At 40.1% G+C, this 21,079-nt stretch overlaps 1 protein-coding gene across 1 annotated transcript in view; it reads right to left on the reverse strand.

Moving 5' to 3' along the window:
• ARMC3 (armadillo repeat containing 3) overlaps positions 1-21,079 on the reverse strand; it is an 89,890-nt gene that overhangs the window by 5,057 nt on the left and 63,754 nt on the right. The window contains exons 12-18 of the mRNA XM_021696750.2: positions 18,858-18,994; positions 17,827-17,995; positions 15,180-15,277; positions 14,365-14,466; positions 13,830-13,925; positions 2,477-2,677; positions 250-412 (exon numbers count right to left, since the gene is read on the reverse strand). Of these exons, the coding sequence (XP_021552425.2) occupies positions 250-412; positions 2,477-2,677; positions 13,830-13,925; positions 14,365-14,466; positions 15,180-15,277; positions 17,827-17,995; positions 18,858-18,994 (966 nt within the window). The remainder of the gene's footprint in view (positions 1-249; positions 413-2,476; positions 2,678-13,829; positions 13,926-14,364; positions 14,467-15,179; positions 15,278-17,826; positions 17,996-18,857; positions 18,995-21,079) is intronic.

A 21,079-nucleotide genomic window follows, 5' to 3' on the forward strand; every position in this document is an offset into this window, starting at 1 on the left:
CACTTTAGTATCTCTATATTCCCAGACCTTAGGAGAGCCCTTGGCCTATAGTAGATGTATGATAAATGTTGAATGAATATGCTTCTGATAGTCTGGCAAATATACACGTTACATATATATCTCAAATAGAAGTAACTCTAAACGATAGGATTAATATTAGCCAGTTAAATGTTAGCCAATGGCTCATACCATTATAATAACGACAAACATTTGTACCTACTGGCAAGTGAGGCAAAACATCTTAAGTACCTTGAAAAGCAAAGCTCGATGGTAGAAGATTCCTTTTTTGATCAGTCCAATTGGTATAACATTGGATTTAAGTTGAAATTTTAGTTCACTTATATGAAGTTCCCAGCTGAAATCATGTAGTTTCTCTTTTGAAACTTTACCGCCCATTTTTTCTGCCACATACCTGTGTCAATTACATTGAGATCAAATCAGTCAAGTTTAATATCTCGTTTTGGATGCTTTGAGTGTAACTGTATGTGTGAAAACTATATTTCCTCTGACTTTTATCATTGGCTTTACTTTTTAAATTTACTATAAGCGTGTTAACATTATGCCTACTGTCTTCAAACTCTCATGTATAAACTGAAATTCTAACAATTTCATTCAACACAAAGGAAGAAATGAATGCTAATTTCAATATTTATAACAAGAGACAAATCAATATCACACTAAATTTGTATCAGTGCAGTCTTAAAGTTCTATCTTGCTCTTGAAAAGTATTTTCAAATGTTTCAATCTGAAATCCAAGGCATTGTACTAACGTATGGTCCTTCTTTTAAGGAATTTGAACTCAGAGATAATGTGAACAAATAGGAAATTTTCCCATTGGATTCCCAAATATTTTCAAGTTTTATAAGTTTTTTCCTTTTAAGTTGTCTTATTTTTATTTTTTTTTTATTTAGAGGCATTTATGTAACCCTGAAGTGAGAGGAGAGAGGAAGGGGGCAGAAGGAAAACTAAGGAAGTTGGGTGATATAGTTTGCCTAGGGGTTTCCCCCTCATTTGAGGCTCTCCCTGAAGAAGTCAGTAAACACACCTGCAAAAATCTTCTGTCGACTGATGAAGCCTACTACATCTTGGAGTAAAGGCAGAATTGCAAATTTTAAGAAAGAATTTCCTCTTGCTGTATGTAGGATCAAGCAAAGAAGAACAACGGCGAAAAACAGAGAAAGGGGCGGGGAGAGAGCTGTCGCACGGACCCCGCCAGGTATCCTGTAATGAATGCGGGAAACCAAAGGCACGGGGACAAATCTCTGGATCTTGCCTCGAAAAGGGCTCAGGTTAAAAAAACAATTATTTGGGAATGATGAAAAGTATTTCTGATAGGAACAAAGCATGAGGACATCTGACAAATGCTGAAATGAGCTAAATCAGAGTTCTGCTCGAGTCATCACTTCTCAAGGACATCAGGAAAACTTCAGTCGCCAAAAATGTTCTCTTCCAGTTCTGGCTGACAAGAAGTCAATGATCTGGCGGCTGTGTTTCTTGCAGTTGTCACGTCCAGGTTTGATGAGTGCAATGCACTGCTCCTTGGAATAGACACAAGCTCCCGTGGAGACTACAGCTGTTGCAGGATCCAGTAGCTCACTAACTGGTTGTCGGTGCCAATTATGGAGGCCACCCTCCACTTGCTGCAATTCCTAACCCCTTACAGCTACCAAGTCAGGTTCTCAGATTTCCCTTAGTGGACTCACATTAAATGCTCTAATTAAGAAGGCAACATCACTGGCTCACACAGAGCGTCTAGCCTGCCCCAACAGCCACCTCTTAGAACGCTCACAACCACACTCGAGAGCAACGCGAAATGCAAAATATCAGACATCTGTCTGACCTAAAAATAGTGATGCTTATTTGTATCAGAAAAGAATTTGTGGGGATGGGGTAACCTGGTGATGGGCATTGAGGAGCACACGTGATGGAATGAGCACTGGGTGTTATAGAAGACTGATCAATCACTGAACTCTACCTCTGAAACTGATAATACACTATATGTTAATTCATTGAATTCAAATTGAAAAAATTTAAAAAAGAAAATAATTTGTGAGTTTACAAAGAATTCACAATATGCTTCGTTAAATTGTGAGCACCCCAGGTACCTAAGGAGTAATTTAATTTTCTTTCTTTCTTTTTTTATTTTTGGAGTAATTTAATTTTCAAACTTTTGATTCCTTCCTAACTTCTTCAGGATCACGTTGAATGATGCCTTTAATGGTTTAGCTGGAGAAAATGACAAAAGTGTTTTTCTTTAAGCAATTTCTAGCTCCTAGCTCTGATTCTTGGCGGAAATAGGACCTAAAATAGAAATTGGGCATTTTTTCCAATTTATTATGTTTCTGCTTCAAGGTCAGAAGTGGGGGGCAGTAATTACAATGTCATTAGCTGAAAATGGGCTAAGAAATGCAAACCACTAAAATCAAAAACTTTGCTTCAGAAACTTAAAATGCCGATGTATATAGAGACCACTTACTTTGCAAGAGCCTCAATCTGCTCCTTAATATTGGTTATGGGAAATATTGACTTGGTCACTTCATACACATAAACACAGAAGCCCGGGTCGGAGGGAGGGTACCATTCTTTATCAGGGCTCCCTTCTCCGGCCAATTTTGGGGCTGCCGCAAACTCCTCTTCCTCCTTCACTTTTTCGTCTTCTTTTTTCCCTCGGTCTTTCCTTTGAGAGGAAACGGCAGCAATCAAAGTCACAAAATGAATAGGCACTAACTGCACTCCGAGTTCATCTGAAGAGCACACCAGAAAGAGAGTATTTTATACCTTAACGACCGTATCATGCGCAGTTTTCAAATTTTTTTTTTTTTTAGATTTTATTTATTTTTTTTTTTGAGAGAGAGAGTGAGAGAGAGAAAGAGCACAAGAGGGGGGAGCGGGAGAGGGAGAAGCAGACACCCCGCTGAGCAGGGAGCCTGATGCGGGACTCGATCCCGGGACTCCAGGATCATGACCTGAGCCGAAGGCAGCCGCTTAACCAACTGAGCCACCCAGGCGCCCCCAGTTTTCAAATTTTTGATAACAACAATAGAGTTTTATGGTTTCTATATTATGTAAGAGAAATTAACTGTCAAGAGAACACAACATGATTGATACGTATTATGAAAATCATATACTGGTCTTGCGTACAATTGCCTAGCCAGATGTCTGGTGCATAGTAGGTATGTAATAAACATTTATTGAATTGGGAAAAAATAGGTTGCCTCCTCAGGGAGTGTAAGCCAGTCTTACATCATCTCTTGCTTCAGGTGAGACCTTCTGCAAGAAGAGTTTGAATCACTGTTTTTAAGAAAGATGACCCAGAACTTGGAAAAAAGGCAAAACAAAATAAGGCTAGCATGGAATTTTCATGTCATGCAGGGGAAGACTTACCTAAAGTTTTTATAGGGAAATGTACTTAGTTCTGTACTTAGGAAAACTGGAATGTACTTTGTAAAGATATTGTTTAATTAAAATATTCTGTGAATTAATCGTTTCAAACTTAGAGAATTTGCTAGCTAACATGTAAGTGTTTGTTTAGTAGAGATGCACATTATTTCTGTCAATGGAGAAGATATGGCCAGAGGTTATAGTTTATTGTCCTGTAGGATGGTAACCAGTTTTTGGGTTTTTTTTAATGTAACTCAGCCATCTTTTTCTAACATCCTTTAATTAAATTGGATATAAATCCCTAGCTCCTCAAATGTCCTTTGGACCAATATTAACATCTTCCTGGTTCCCTCATTAATTTATGAGTTGAACAAAGGCAATGACATGTATTCTCATTCCAGGTAACATGGAGTAGGCACATTTAACCCTGCTTCTCCTACTGAATACAGTCCATCAAACCTGGACAGGATTCAACAGCTACTTGAAGACTCTGAAAAGCAAATGGTAGCAGGAAGATCCGAGAAGGTCTCTGGAATTACTGAACAGATGGTGAGTTTATCTTTTTATTTTTCTCCAGTATTCTCTAGACATGGCTCAAAATCCCGGAAGTGGGCATCAGCACAGAGAGAGTTCAAGGAGAGGCCCTCTTGAGAAACAGGAAAGACACAGAGTAGAGGAAAGCCATGTTTTGTTGTTTTCTTTTTTTCCCTCCATTCTCTTGTGTCCCAGCCCCCAAGGAATCCTGTGGCTGTGGCAGCAGTGGTGACATCAGCATCTCATAAGAACCTAAAATAACTTTATACTCGCTCAGTCCTCATGTTGCTTGGCTGGAGATAATAGGGGCAGTCACGACCAGAGTATAGCAGGGCAGGGTAAATAAAGTTTCCCGACTTGAGGACCAAAAAAACCCCCCAAGGAACCAACAAACACAAGGGAGATCACGAAAAGGGAAAAGCTCAGGAAAAAAAAATCAAGTTATTTATGAATTCTTAGGCTTACCCCCAAGCTGTGTACATATCGTTCTGACCCTAAACAGTACATCACAGATGTTGAGGATAGAACGATGGGACTGACCACCACCCAAATCCTAAACTGGACAATAGTTGGCACACAGTCAGGACTGCTCCAAATAGCACGGCAAAGCCTTTGGAAACTGGGCTGACAGTGGAATGACAACCTACAGAACACTGGCTGAAACTTGTTGAAGATTGAAAGCAGCTGGGTCTGGGCACCTGACGTCTCGGAGCGTGTGACTCTTGATCTTGGGGTGGTGAGTTCGAGTCCCACGGTGTAGAGATTACTTAAATAAATACAACTTAAAAAAAAAAAAGAAGAAATCAACTTGGTCAACTGCTGGCTAAAACAGACACAAAAAAAGGGAAATTCTTCTTAGAATGCATATAAGACACATTTACCAATATTTTGATTACTGTAACTTTATCATAAATCATTAAATTGAGAGATTTTTTCAACTTTATTCTTTCTTTAAAATTATTTTATATACCCTTCCATAAAGGTTTTAGATTTAGCATGTCTATATCTAAAAAAATCCTGCTGGAATTTTGATAGAATTATACCAAATCTATCAGATCAGTTTGGGGGAAAACTGACATTTTTACTATGTTGAGTTTTCCAATACATGAACATGGTATATCTCTTCACTTATTTAGTGATTCTTTGATTTCCTTTGTGTTTGATGGTTCTCCATATATGTTTTGAGATATTTCATATCTCATTTTTAAAGCTGTTAAAAATGGTATTCAACAAATTTTTGGTTTTCAATTTTTTATTGCCAGCATATAGAAATATGATTGATTTTTATGTTTTGACCTGATATACTGATCTGTTGCTAAAGTCACCTATTAGTCCTAAGAGGTTTTTTAAAAAATAGACTCCTTATGGATTTTCTATTCAGACTATCTTGTTGTCTGCAAATAGGAACTGTTTTTTCCCCCTCATTTTCCAGTCTTTATACTTTTAAAAATTACCTTATTGCAATGTGTAGGTGATGAATAGGAGTGATAAGAATACAGTGATGAATAGGAGTGAAAAGAATAGTTATCCTTATTTTGTTCATGATTTTTTCAGAAAAGCATCCAGTCTTTCACCATTAAGTATGATATAATCAGTTGTTTCTCCCCCCCGCCCCCCCGTGGATGCCTTTCATCAGGTCGAGAAAGTTCCCTTATATACCTACTTCACTGACAGTTGTATTTTTAATCATAAATGATGTTGAATTTTGTCAAATTATTTTTCTGCATCAATTAATATGATCATGTGGGTTTTTTTCTTTATACTGTCAATATGGTGGATTACACTGATTGATTTTCAAATATTGAACCAGCCTACATTCCTGGGATAAACTCCTCTTAGATGAATTATTCTTTCTATGTATCACTGGATTTGATTTGCTAATATTTCATAGAGGACTTTCACATCTGCATTCATGATGGATACTGGGCCGTAATTTTCTTTTTGTATAACCACCTTGTCTGATATTGGCATTAGGATAATGCTGGTATCATACATTGGGAAACATTCTCCCTTATTTCCTGGAAAAGACTGTTTGGGGTTAGTATTGATTCTTGAAACATCTAGCAAAATTCACTAAATGAAACCATCGGGGTCAGGAGATTCTTTTTAGGAAGGGTTTTATGAATTCAGTTTCCTTCATAGTTCTGGACTATTTAGGTCATCTATTTCATCCTTGGTGAGTTTTGATAGTTGGCAGTTTTTGATGAATTTGTTCATTTCATCTAAGTGGCTGAATTAAAGTGCTCATAGCATTATCCTTCAACGTGTGTAGGGTTTGTGATGATAATTCTCTCTTTCATTTCTAATATTGATAATTTACATATCCTCTTTTTTATGCTTTGTCAGTCTTGCTAGAAGTTTATCAATGTTGCCGATGTTTTTAAAGAACCAGCTTTTGATTTCATTGGCCTTCTCTATTGCTTTTCTGTTTTCAATTTCATTGATTTCTGCTCCTTACTATTTTCTTCCTTCTGCTTGTATTGGGTTTATTTTACTTGTCTTTTTCTAATTTCTTGAGGTAAGAGCTTAGCTTACTGACTCAAGACCTCCCTTTTATTCTAATACATTTAGTAAAATAAATTTCCCTCTTAGAACTGCTTTGCCTGTATCCCACAAATTTTCATATGCTACATCTTCACTTTCATTTAGTTCTTTGTAGTTTTAAACTTCCTTTGAGACTTTTGTCCCATAGATTATTTAGAAATGTGTCATTCAATTTCTGCACATCTAGAGATTTTCTTGTCTTTCTGTTGTTAATTTCTAGTTTGTTTCTATAAGGGTCAGAGATCATATTCTGTATGATTTCAATTATTTTAAAGTTGCTGAGTTCTGTTTTATGACCCCAGGTATTTGTAAATGTTCCACATGAAGTTGAAAAAATGTGTTTTCTGTTGTTAGTGGTGGAATGTTCTATAATTCATTGATTAGATCCTATTTATTGCTGGTATTGTTCAAATCTTTTATATCTTTGCTGATTTCCGGTCAAGTAGTTCTATCAGTTGCTCAGAGGGGAGTGTTGAAGTCCTCAACCATAATTTTGGACTTGTCTATTTCTACTTTCTGCTCTATCAGTTTTTGTTTCATGTATTTGAGGCTCTGTTGTTTGGTGCTATACATTAGATCATTGTGTCTTCCTCACAGATTAATCCATTTTTCATATGTCTTTGTCTCTAGAAATTTTCTTTGCTCTGAAGTCTACTTTATTATGTATTAAAGAGCCACTCCTGCTTTTTAAAAAGTTAATGTTTACATGGTATCTTTTTCCATCTTTTCACTTTCAACCTACCTATATCAATGAATTTAAAGTGAGTTTCTTTAAACAGCATATAGTTCCATATAACTTTTTTCTTTAAGCTTTTATTTTTAAGTAATCTCTACACCCAACATGGGGCTCGAACTAACAACCCTGAGATCAAGAGTCGTATGCTCTACCGGCTGAGGCAGCCAGGTGCCCTTCCATTATAACTTTTTAATCCACTCTGTCAATCTCTGCCTTTTGATTGGTTCTTATTCCTCTGTTTTTCCTTTTTTGCCTTTCTGTTGGTTACCTGAACATTTTTTAGTTTTCCATCTTGATTTATTTACACCATTTTTGAGTGTAGCTCTTTGTATTGGTTTGTAGTGGTTACTGTAGGATTTTAGTATACATACATGGTTTATCACAGTCTGCTGGTATCCACATTTTATCACTTTGAGGGAAGTGTGGAAACCTCACATCCATTTAGCTCTCTTTACCTCTCTTCATTTTTGTTTCAATCATCAAATGTGATTTATAAAACTCATGAGGAAACAGATAGCCTATTGTATGTACCCATATTTCAATTCTTTTTGCTATTCCTTCTTCCTTCCTTGATGCTTCCAGATTCTTTCATCATTTTCTTCTTGTTTGAAGAACTTCTAGTCACTAGTCAATATGTAAAGGTAGAACTGCTGGCAATAAATTTTTTGTTTTCCTTCACTTGGGAATGTCTTTACTTTCCCCTCTTCATTACTAAAGGGTAGTTTCCCCAGAGAGAGAACACGTGGTTGACTCCTTTAGCAGTTGAGAAATGTTATGCCACCTCCTTCTAGCCTGAGAGAAATGTACCGTCATTCAAATTGGAGTTTCCCTATAGGAAACTGGAGCTTACACCTGTATGAATTCTGGATCCCATGACTCAGGTGGGCTTCCTTAGGCGGAGCTATCTCCCACAAGAAAATTGCATCCTATGCTATGCTAGCAGAAAGAGAGGGAAGACAAGGACACCTCTGTGTGACTTCTATAGCCTTTGCTTAAGTATATCTTTTTCCTGCATCTCCTGTATTTTATCTTTTGCTATAATAAATCTCGGCCATAATTATATATATATATATATATATATATATATATCCCCACCAGCCAAGAAAATGGGGCTAGTTCAGGTGAATTTCCTAAATTATGTCTTTGCAACTATTGAACATTCTGTTCCGCTAGCAGTAAATTAGGGGCAGGAATTATCTTTAAGTATTTCTTGAAGTATAGGGTGAAAGGTGGGGATCAGCTAAAGGTCATGTGAGTTTTCTCTTTATTTTGAGGAAAAAATACAAAAATAATTTTATTAAATGCTTTTGGATAATTACACAAAACTCTATAATCATAACAAATACAAAAGTTTTATATATATATTTTTTATATTTATTTATTTGAGAGAGAGAGAGTGAGAGAGAGCGTGCAAGAGGGGATAGGGTTAGAGGGAGAAGCAGACTCCCCGCCAAGCAGGGAGCCCGATGTGGGACTCGATCCCAGGACTCCAGGATCATGACCTGAGCCGAAGGCAGTCGCTTAACCAACTGAGCCACCCAGGCGCCCCAGTTTTATATATTTTTTAAAATTTATTATTTATTTGAGAGAGAGAGAGGGAGAAGCAGATGCCCCACTGAGCAGAGAGCCCGATGCAGGGCCTGATCCCAGGACCCTGGAATCATGACCCAAGTCGAAGGCAGATAGCTTAACTGACTGAGCCACCCAGGAGCCCCAAGTTTTATATTTTCTAATTCAATATTCTATTGACCGTAATTAAGTAAAGGAGAGAGCTTAATCATGTATGAAATGTACTCACCATATATTACGGTAAAATCTCTAAGCAAAAATTAGTATTTCCCAGCTCTACCATCTAAAAACCTTTCTTCTTCTTTGTAAATGGAACATCTTCACACCCATAGTAAGATTTTCGTGAGCTGGGAACTACCACTGGAAAGGTCAATTAGAATGGCAGGAAGCATATTTAGGTTTACCTATTCCTAAAGTTACAGGGTAGCTTTATAATATTTGACAGTCGGACTCAGAGACACCTGTAAAACAAAGCAGGTGTATTTCTCACTGAGTGTGCTGCCAGGAGAAAGAATCATTTGGCACATAGAAGATGCCAGCCAGCACATAGGGCTAAGTGCATCGTGGAGGGCAATCTTATTGAGTGATTAAAAAGGGATAATTTACTGGAGCTCCTGAGCTGTAGTTTTCCGCTGCTGTATATAGAAGTATTTCATCTGGACCTCTTTCCCATGAAGTCTGCCCAGTTGTGTTAATAAGGGCTTTAATGCTTGAAGGAATTTCATTTCTAAGTAAATATTGGAACAAGTGCTCAGAAATTACAAAAACAATGCTCGTAAAATTAACCCTCAGAAAGAACATCAATTTGTGATTAAAGATAGCAGAACTTTTAACTTTCTTACAGAGGCTTGAACCAAACTACCTCAGAAAACAGAGACTTACTGTGGGAATCCAAAACAGTAAGGATATTTTCTATTGTTCATAGGTGGATGAGAAGGTAGGCAGCTAAGTAGAGAGATTTGTCTGGCTCCAAATTGTGTATTGACATTTTCAAAGTTTAATCACTTGCTCCTTTTTGACACCATCAACTATTTGAACAAATAAATTAGAAGGCAAGGCTGCTGGGAGCAATATAAGTCACAAATCTGGCCCACATGGGTTTTCAATTTAGGTGGGAAGATTTGGGTCTATGGAAAATAATCACCATGCCTGGTAGCATTCGATAAATTCCACATGAGTGATAAAAATAAGAAACTCAAGATGTTCCAGAAATCTATCCCAACTGGGCATCCTGTTCCACCTATTCTATTCCAAAAGAATGAGAAGAGAGTATCATACAGGGTGGACACACCAATGTATTCTGGGCTCATTTCCATTTTTTGGTTTTGTCTGGATGCAAAATGTGTGTTCTCCATCATGCTAACAATCTGTTTGAATGTTGGGAGTACATCAGGGTTTATCTTCAAGTCGGGGAGAAGATGCAGGGACAAGGAGGAGAATGGAAATGGTATGAGAAGAAATAATTATCTTCATTTGTTGACTTATTCTCCTGGGGCATATTGGGAGGGAGTCAAACCTCTATTCCTTTCAACAACAAGCATTCAGTATTTTAAATAATTTGTGAATACTTAAATGATAAATGTTTCTTTACTGTCTCTGGTGTTCATGATATTATTCTAGGCTCTATGACTATAAAAATGAAAAAGGCCTGGTCCCAGGTCTCAAGTAATCCGTTGCTTAGTAAGAAAGACAAATAGATCAACACCAAGCAGTTCAGGTTATATATAAGATTATTTGAATTCATGAAGGAGTGAACGCAAAGAGAATACCTAACCTGGGGTGACCAGGGAATGCCTCACAAAAACAAAATGTATAAAGAGAATGAAGAAGAGTAGGAATTTGCTATGCATACAAGACTTGTAAGACTCTTACAGAGGATGCCATGGTTGCTGTTTGGACTTCATCTGGAGGAAGACAGGGAATCGTTGCTTTAGGCAGAGTAATATCATCAGCCTTTCATTTTGGGAAGGTAACTCGGGGGGGGTAGCATGGAGGATGGGTTTGTGGAGGGCTATACAAAAGGGAGAAGAACCTTACAGTAATGAGGTCAGTGTCTTGAGATATAATACAAAGGCCTGAACTGGGGAGGTAAAGCTGAAAATGGAGGGAAACCATGACTTAAGAGACATTGAAGACATCTAGTGCACGGGACTGAGACTCATTCAGTGTAGGGAGGAAAGAAGGACTTTAAGACGATTCCTAGGCTTGAGCACTTGCATGGGAAGAGGGTAACATTCATCAACTTAGGGAAGAGAGGAGGAAGTTTGGGAGTTGGGGGAACAATGAGTTTCATTTGGAACACATTGTTTACAGGGTAGCAGGAGAGAGCAGACTGGACTCCGGAGAGGTGTATGTAACTGTCAGCAGTAGCTAAAACCATGGAGAGCGAGAAAGGGAGTAAATGAAGAATCCTGGAGCATGTCAACATGTAAGGTAGTTGTGATGGGTAGATGAGGATATAGCGAAAAGGGCCAAAAAAGAGGAGACTTATCTATAGAAGAAGAAGGTATGGATCAAATGAGATAAAGATGTGAGTGCTTCCAAGTAGTACAGAAAAATCAAACTATCAAATATTGTAATTAAAAACCCATGGCTATCTGAAGATCAGCACTTTTAAAAATTTATTTAAATTCTAGTTAGTTGACATACAGTTCAATATTGGTTTCAGGAGTAGAGTTCAGTGCTCTGAACATTTACCTGTAACACCCGGTGTTTGTCATAACAAGTGCCCTCCTTCATCCCCATCCCCCATCTAGCCCATCCCCCACCCCCTCCTCCCTCCATCAACCCTCAGTTTGTTCTCTATAGTAAAGATCTTGTCTCTCATGATTTGTTTCCCCCTTTCTCTCTTTTTCTGCCTCCCTGAAGATCAGCATTTTGATAAGTACACAAGTACACAAAATAACTTTTAACCCAGTAGGACTGCCCATTCTCCCCCAAAAGATTTAGGATTAAGAACCAGACTAAGTTGTAAGAAAAATAGATGATATTCTGCCAAGAATAGTAGAATCACCAAAGATTAAAGCTGATGTGGTATCAGAGGTACCAGAGGGAAAAATACGCTTTGATCGATGATGGTAAGTACAATATGTGTGTAATGGTCACCATCAGACAAGTGGCCTACCCTCCTCTTATCAAGGGGGCAGAAGGTCGATTCTTCCCCAGGGCCATGGCTGGGTAGACCAAAGGGAGACACCTGCCTCAAAGCCAGCCAATACTTTGGCCTATGACGGTACGGTGGCCTCTTTGACCAATATGCACTTGAATATGCACAAATATGCTTTAGAACTGAAAGTTTGCTTGGAATTGGAGGCAGATTTGTCCCCAGGCAAACCAAAGTCACATATAAGCCACGGTTATGCGTGAGGCGGTAATCAAAAGAAAGTCAAGGAGGATAACAAAGCATCTGTAAATAAGATACCCGCAGTGGAGAGAGAAAAAGAGAGGGAGAGAGACAGAGACCCTACAGTTACTGACTTCATCCGAGCTCCTGTCCTTTAGGGGGTGGCTGCATTTCCCGCGTTGGACTCTGGAGACTCCTCTATATCCCTGCAAGGGTTGAGTGGATTTGGGCTCCTTGCAACCGTTTCGTACAACAGCACTAACATTTGTTGAGCGTCCACTTTGTGCCAGGCACTGCTCTATGCACTTTCTACGTGCTAATTTCTGTACTCCTCACCATACCCTATGTTCTGTTCATTTTACTGAGGAGGGGACTCAGGCAAAGAGAAGGAAACCAATTTGCTCAGACACACAGTTTATAAGGGTGGATCTTGTCAAAAATAACCTTTTCCTGCAACCCTTCAGATGTCTATTCTCTTGAATACACATGAATGCCTCTGTATGCCCACCAAGCCCTGGGCTAAACACTAGGGATGGGAAGAGAAATTCCTCAAATCAGAACATGTTCTTGTCTTCAAGGAGCTCTCCATGCAGTAGAGGTGAAGCACAGAGAAGCCAAAGGAGGAAAGGAAAGACAGGAAGAGAAGGTGCGGGGTGGGGCGCAGGATAGGGAGGGGAGGGGAGGGGAGGGGAGGGGAAAGGTGGGGTAGGGAGGGGTGGGGTGGGGACGAGGCCGGTGACAGGGAAGGGAGGGGAGGGAAGGGCAAAAAATATCATTCCTGGAACAATAGGAGCAGTTAAGAAGCTGCGATGAGAAGAGCGAGCAAAGGAGACTTACAACAGAGAAGGAAGTCAGAAATAGGGAAACAGCCGCTCTGAGGTCTGAGGAGAGCAAACCACCGCCCAGACCTCGGGAGGCCGTAGGGGGCGGTCTCAGTTTAGAGAGCGGATGCTCGAAATGCCTGCCAAACAGCCTCCGATACCACAGTGGTTCGGAAGGGCTTAAGTCAACAATAATTAAAGGGTCACGGAGTGTGGCAAGAGGTCCAAGTGGGTTTTTGAGGAATCCACGAAAGTGCTCATTAGAGAAATAATGGGTTTAAAAATACGTAAACATACGGAAAGCATGTTTAAAACATGCCAGGCCTAAAAAGCATGAAACCACATTCTAATTGTTCCATCAAGTAAGAGCTGGGTCCTATTTCCCTTTCCTCCTCTCGCTGCCTCCTGAGGGGTCAGAGGTTTCTCTGGGCGAGCAGGGTGGGGGGAGGCGGGGTAGAAGCACAAGGCGGAGAGGGACAGGACCGCTCTCCTGCGTGTGGGGCTCACCATCCGCAAGGGCAGCCGCCGGGGGAGGGCAGGGGGTCATTCTACCTTGATCTTGACACAGGGTTGGACTTTTAAATGACTGGCTAGAGACTACTGTTGCTGTTTTCGAATTCAAGTGTCTGTAGGACTGTATAGTTGATCAAAGTGACCTGAGTTCTCACCCAGAGGCAGGAGAAGCAATTCACTCTGGTTAAGTTTTCAAGAGATTGCAAGAGGCAAAAATGAAGTGACTTGTTAATTACATTTCATGAGTCTCCCCTCCTATCCAACATCCTGATTCGGTAAGAAAAGCTTCCTATTTTAAAGGCCACCCCTTCAGTTCACCAACTTTGGTGCGGAATCAAAACCTCACATGACTATCCTTAGGAAAAGAAGACAGTCCTACATTTCCTACCTTGATCTTTTCTCCTTAGTGGTGCTTTTGCTAAGAGCAGTATTTCGTCCAGAAGTAGGTTCTGATTTGTCTTCTGTGGGAGATCCAAATCCAGTACTAAAATGAAAAATATTTGTTCTTAGGACTAGGAAAAATTCATCATCGATTTCAATCATATGAGAAATAATAAAATATTACATTTGCAAGGCATTTCGTCATTTAGAAGGCATGTTTCTTTGCCATGACATGCCTGGGCTCCCTTCCCCGATGTGAAGCCGCGCACCAGGCATGACTCCATCTACAGAAAATCGAACAAAGCCGGCTCACAGCTCCTAAGTCCTGTGCTCGAGGGCTCACTGGAGGTTCACAGCAAATAGCACAGAAAGCCTACTTTTCCCAGAGATCTTTTCCACAGCAATTTAAAAAGGCAATTATGAAATTATAGTACTAGAAGAATGAAAAGAATTAAGTTGCCCCAATCTAAAACCTAAATTTGTTCTTACTCCCAGGTTGAGGGGAGAATTATTTGAGTACAGACAAAATACCATTTTCTTACTTCGTCTTTTCTTTGCTTGCTCTTCTTAAAGAAGATGAGGAAGAAATACTCTGTCCATAACCAATATCTGATGACTTATCTTCCATAGATGGAGGTGGAGAACTAAAATTTTACATATTTGAATTATATACAAGTTAAAATACTTTATTTGTCAATATTGGATTTATTTGTAAGACATACACACACACACACACACACACACACACAAAATCTGTTTTGTCCTACAAAACAGATTTCTTTTTCAGAAAATCATAATTGGAGATGACTTTTAACAGTGATAGAATGAAAACATAAAGGAGAGGTGAAGGTAAGACAAAAAGAATATTGTTCATGAACTGGAACTGGAAATATTTTTATAAAATACATCACATAAAATAAATTATGACAGATATATAGGTATGCATGACCATTTGAAACTTTAATTTTTAGCTGTACTATTTACTTCTTATTTTATAGTTAAAAAAAAAAAAAACACCTCTGGGCAGCAGTTAGAGTCCTGTAAACACAATTCGTTTTGGTTTGCTCCTATCTGCTTACACTTCCTTCAATTACTTCATGTTACCAGCATTGACTACAGAAATACATCTGGAATTGAGTGGTAAAAGGGAATCAAAGGAAAAACCATGTTGCTGGTGATTTCATGGCCTTTACGATGTCAGGCTATGAGTTTATGGACTGGTGTTCGTTTTCAGGGTGATGCCAAATACAGGGGGGCAAAAAGATACCATCCTGGGAATCTTATATATTCATGTGATGATGTACAGACAAAAAGCATTATGCGCTTCCCCGCATCCCTCCTCCCCCAAGAGACTCACACGTCAGATTTACTGTTAACTAAGAGTACAGCACGTAGATCACTTGGTTCTTGTAAGCAGAGATCCTTCAAAGGCAAAAGTTTGGTGCCGGGATTTATCTACAGATAATTTAAGAAAGAAAAAGTAATATCCGCATGGATTATATTGTTTTAAATGAATACTGATGTTCTCAGCTGTTTGAAGTAATGTAATTTCGCATACACATATGCACAGTTACAAAGAGGAACTTGAACTTGTGGGCATCTTGCCTCCAGTTCCCCACAATCTGTATTGCTTTATACTCTCAGCTGTTTCACACCATAATTATCAGTTTGGCCCCCAAAAGTAGTTGAGTTTGCAATGTAAACATAAGGGAGTTTGCAATGTATGCAATGTATATATAAGGGAGAATTTGTTGTCTGTGAGAGTAACTGATTACTCAACAGATGACTAAAAATGTTGTGAGGATATGTAAAAATAGGTTAGTCCAGGTCCTATATTAGCAATTTTACCAGCCTGCTGAGGGGGGTTAGACCACACCACCTTCTGGGGTCTTTTCCCAGTCGTATTACAGTTAGATCCCTCTCTCGTCCAAGATACTTTCCAGGATCCTTTAAAAATCAGATAGATCATGTTATTTTTCTGCCCACAACTCTGCCAAGTTTTCCTACTTCATTCAGAATAAAGGCCCAAATCCTTCCGATGGTCTACAAGACTTACATGATCTGGGCTCTACCTCTCTGATTTAGTCCTTACTGGTCTGCCCCTTGGTTCACTCAGCTATGGCTACACTGACCTTGCTGTTTTTTAAATATGCCAGGCATGCATATTCCTCTGCCTGGAAAGCTCCTCCCCCAGCCATCCCCACGCCTAAGTCCCCCAACCTTCTAGCTTTGGCTCACCTCCCTGACCACAATTTCTAAAATCACGATGAACATCATCAACCCCAGTACCCACGCAGCACTAGAGAACCCCCTTATCCTGCCTCTGCTCTACTTTTCCCCCCAAAGCTCTGATCATTTTGATCATGTGATATAAATTATTTATCTATTTGTCATGTTTACTGTTTATTGTCTATTTCTTCTCACTGGGGTGGTGAAAGTAGAGATCTAGGTCTTTTATTTACTGATATCTTCAAACCTACAATATTAGAAACTTAATATTTACTGAATGAAGGAATCAGAGAATTCTCTGAATTCACTGAATGAGACGGGCTTTCTTGGAGCAGTGATTTCTCAGTGGTGTGTGTGTGTGTGTGTGTGTGTGTGTGTGTATGTCTTATGATAGGTATGGTGGCGGCGGCAGCCGGGGAAAGCAGAAGGAAGAGCAGGAGTCAAGTTTTAGGCTGGTCATTTTTCATTATTCAAAATGTCTCGGGACGCTTGGGTGGCTCAGTCAGTTAAGCATCTGCCTTTTGGCTCAGGTCATGATCCCAGGGACCTGGGATCGAGTCCCGCATCGGGCTCCCTGCTCAGCGGGGAGCCTGCTTCTCCCTCTCCCTGCTTGTGCTCTCTCTCTCTCTCTGACAAATAAATTTAAAAAATCTTTAAAAGAAAAAGTCTCTAGGGGAGCCTCACTGGCTCCGCCGGTAGAGCATGTGACTCTTGATCTCAGAGTGGTGAGTTCGAGCCCCATGTGGTAGAGATTACTTAAAAAAAATTAAAAAATTAAAAAATGTCTCCTATTCGATTACCATGATAGAGTGTTTCCTGCAAATACGGTTCAGCTATGTGATTCTTTCATGGCCCTATCTCCTCTGCTTTTTTGAATCAAACTGGTCCAAACTGGCTTTTGCTCCTAGCCTTGCCCATCCCAGGGCCGCGGGTCCTGCACCTGCCCGGCAAACAGAGCATTTGGCTTTTGCACTTCTGAGCTCTCCCTTCACCTGAGACAGGGATCGCACTTTCTGAGACCTGCACCACTAGCTGCTTGTCCCACTCTGGGCTTATTTTTTTCCCCCTTTTCATTCCTCTTCCTGCACCCCTTCTGCCTGATCTCAGGGATTTTCAGTAACTCCTACATTTTTTTTTAATGAAGTCTGTGGATCATATCTGTTTCCTAGATTTGCCTAAAGTGGCATTTGTAGATTTAAAAATTGTTTTCCTGTTCTCCTTATTGCTCTTGGTTTCCAGAAGAAAGGAAAATGCTGGCTTAAGCAGCAGTGCCAACATGTCCTTAAGATTCTAATTTTTAGCTTCCCATTTCTCTTGACATTAACCCTGAATTCCACTGTATATTGCTTTTAAAATCCGAGTCAAAAATGCAGCTTAAATGACGTTCTTCTATATTACATTTTAAAATTTGGTATTACAATTTGGCTCATTTCAATTAGATTATAATAAAATGAAACACTCATACTTCTATCCTTATCACTAAGGCTGAACCCTGGAATTAATAGAACAGAAAATGCTCCTTCTTTTCTATCTTCCCTGAAACTTGAGAGTAGCCTCAGCAAGCTGATTCTACTATAAGTAATCAGATTCTAGTTAAAACTGTACACAAATGCAAGATCTTACAGCCAAAGTTAAGAATAAAGCTCTGATTCCCAAGTTTCTGCCTATAAAAATATACATTCTGTGAGGTGGTTAAAAAATTGCAATGTAACGGCACTGTGACTAAAGAAGAAATGATCGTACATACTAAAATACAAATTAATGCTGTCACTTACCTGACCGTAATCATAGAATCCGTCACTAATTATGTTACTTGATGACAAATAGCCAGTCAGGCTATATTTCAGAGACAGGTAGTTGTTGAGCAATTTGTTATAAGCTGCCTCACTGAATTTATTTTTTCGACTTACTGATAGATTAACCTCTTCAAGGATATCTAAAGCCCTGTCAATAAGAGAAAAAAAGCATTATTTGCTTTAAACAAGCAATCCAATATTAAGTTCTCATTTATATACCCAGCCAAGACCCTGAATGAAGAATTGAGATGGAAAGGTTAAAGACATCTCACCCTTTCAGATAAAGTAATACTGACAGAATTGTGAAGATGAATCAGTCCTTTTTGAGAATATATATGCCATGTAGTGACTCATATTCAAACAGCTGAAAAGGACACTTTGATGGGGGGGGGGGGAAGTTCTTCATTTAAAGCAAAATTAGTATTGGGCTCCGACTTTTTCAGCTAACCAGGCAATATGCACAAACACAGAGATGGTTAGAAATAGGATGAGCCCATCAGTGGACCCTTGAAACCCTATTTGCCAGTACGCTAAGGCAATTCGCTCATCTGCTACAGCTGGAGGACCTGCTTTGGTGGGGTGGATTAAATGCCTAATTCTGATGGAGAGGTTTGGGTGAAGGTGGGAGAAAAAGTAGAGGCAGTCATGGCTCACCCATTTTATTTTCGCTTCAAAAGTGGAGAGACAGAGTTGCTGTTTAGCAACAGCAGAGGGGAGGGAAAGAGAGGCATTGATCAGGGTGAAAAGGTGGACAGGGAGATGGTAAAGATGGTTTTGTAAGGGTGCTGGGGAGATCTCCAGGTGGGGGGAATGGGAGGGGACCCCCCTCCCCCGCCCCACCAGGCCGTCCCTTCCTAGGGAAGGTCCGCTGAGCCAGTCACAGGTCCCGAGGGCTCGGCAGCCTGCGAGCGGGAGTGTGGACTCTGCCTGACCTTCCTTGGGCCCAAAGAGTGCGCTCCTTCATCTTCTGCTCTTCATCTGAGCCGGAGACTCCAGGCAGCTCCACTCACCCAAGCCTGCATAATTCAACAGCCATCAGCTCATCGTTGGCGCAGACCATCACCGCCCAGCTGGCGTGCCTTCTCACTTCTGCATTCTTAGAGCGCAGGAGCTCCACCAGCGGCTCCAGGCCGCCTGAATTTCTTAACTGAACGTGGAAACCAAACGTTTATGCATTGGGAGTACAGAATATAAACGCTGATGTGTTTTTTAAAAAAAAATCTCATTTGATTGTTAAACGATTTTAACTATGTAAGAACACTTTAGGATATTTAAATTTATTACATCTAGGGGGAAGCAGTCTATTACAAACCTTAAAGACAGGAGCCCAGATTTCTGTTCAAGGTCAAGAGGAGGCCACAGGCAAATAACCGAGGGAGGTCACTGTGATTTTGCATGGAGGTCACTGTGATTTTGCATGGGAGGGAGACTGAGAACCTGTCCTCTTGCTCCCTGTGTTCATTCATTCTGCTCATCAACACTGACTGTTCATTTGGCCCTATGGTAGACAGAACGATGGTCCCCCAAAGGTGTCCTTTTCCCGGGAAGGGATTTTGCACATGTGACATGTTAGTAAGTTTGAGATGGGGAGATTGTCCCAGGTAATCAGGTGGGCCCAATTTAGTTACAAGGGTCCTTATAAGATGGAGATATGGGTGCCTGGAGCCGAGAAAGGAGTCGTGTAGAAGCAGAGATTGGAGTAATACCCTTTGAAGGTGGAGGAAGGGGCCACAGAAGGGATGGAGGTGGATGGTAAAAGCTAGAAAGGGCAGATTTTCCCTCAAAGTCTCCCAAAGGAACATAGCTCTGCCAACACCTTGATTTTAACCCATAAGACCTGTTTTCAGACTTCTGACCTCCTATACTATACGATAACAGATTTCTATTACTTTAAGCCACAATGTTGTGGTCATTTGTTACAGCAGTAATAGGGAATGAATCCGGTCCCCAAGGCTGGGCAGGAGGAATTGATACAGTGACATGCTACCCATGTCACCGCCACCAAATCATCAATGTGGCCAAAGCAGTACCATAGCAATGCCCTAGAAGAAGACCAGTTTTTGTTAACGCTGCACAGCGTCTTCTCTTCAATTCTCCAAGGAGTGAGGAAGAGATAAAAAAGAATAAGAAGAGAATTGGACAGAACTACATTAATTACATTGTTAAAGGAAATTCAAGTAATAAAGGTAATTATTCATGGATAAAATTATTCCAATCTGGAAAAAAAAAAAAAGATTTGATAGAGCTCTTGTCATACTGCCTGAAATGCAATATTCTATCATCTGAACCTAGAGGACAAAAAAAGAATATTTTACCAGTTTCTATGTGTAGTATCTGAAGACAAGAGCCCTTATGGGGTATGATCCACTTGATTCAGATTCAGTGGTTTTCCGTCAATGTCCAGTGACATTTTCTTCTCAGGGATCACACTTTAGTACTTGTAACATTACAGCTTTAGAAAGTTTACTTGAAGCATCTTAGGCTTTAGCAAGTCAAATTTCTGAACATCTTTATTTCTGAGTATAATACAAGATAGTCTAACTCCATGTGTTCTTTTGGAAAAGATCTAATTCATTTATTAATTCCCTCACTCATTTACCCATTCATTTAATGACTGTTTATTTAAAGTATGCACTCTGTGCCAGGTATCTATTAATGGCATGGACACAGGGAAGAAAAACTCTCAGGTCCTTTCCCTAAAGCCTCAAGGGGCTTATAGTCTTTCATACAAGAACCATATATGCAAAGCAGAAGACAAGGGAAGCATGCATAGGGTGTAAGGGAAGCATAGAGGAGGATGCTCCCTAGCTTGAGGGCTGAAGAAAGGCCTCATGGAAGACAGAATGGCTGACATGGGTTTTGAAGGAGAAGTGTGATTTTATCAGGTGGACAAAAGTGAGAATAGTTTTCCAAGCGGAGAAATCAAAGACATATAAATAAGAGAACAGAGCGTATGGACAGAATTACAAATGGTATCGTATTTCTGGAGAATGGAGTTAGGCCTGGGAAGAGGCTTCAGGCACAGGTGGGTAGGTAGGTGTGGGTCATTGGGAGCCCATGCGCATCACGCTAAGCAGCTCAACTTTTCCTCTGGGGCAATGGCACGCCACTGGGGACTTGCAATGACATGATGAGGGTCAAATATTTGAAAGATCAGTCTGGAGGCAGTGTGGGAAGCAGGGGTGGCAGGCGTAGGGAGAGCAGGAGACTCAGCTGCAATATTCCTGGAAAG

Source organism: Neomonachus schauinslandi, chromosome 5 (assembly GCF_002201575.2).
Source record: "Neomonachus schauinslandi chromosome 5, ASM220157v2, whole genome shotgun sequence".
NCBI lineage: Eukaryota > Metazoa > Chordata > Mammalia > Carnivora > Phocidae > Neomonachus > Neomonachus schauinslandi.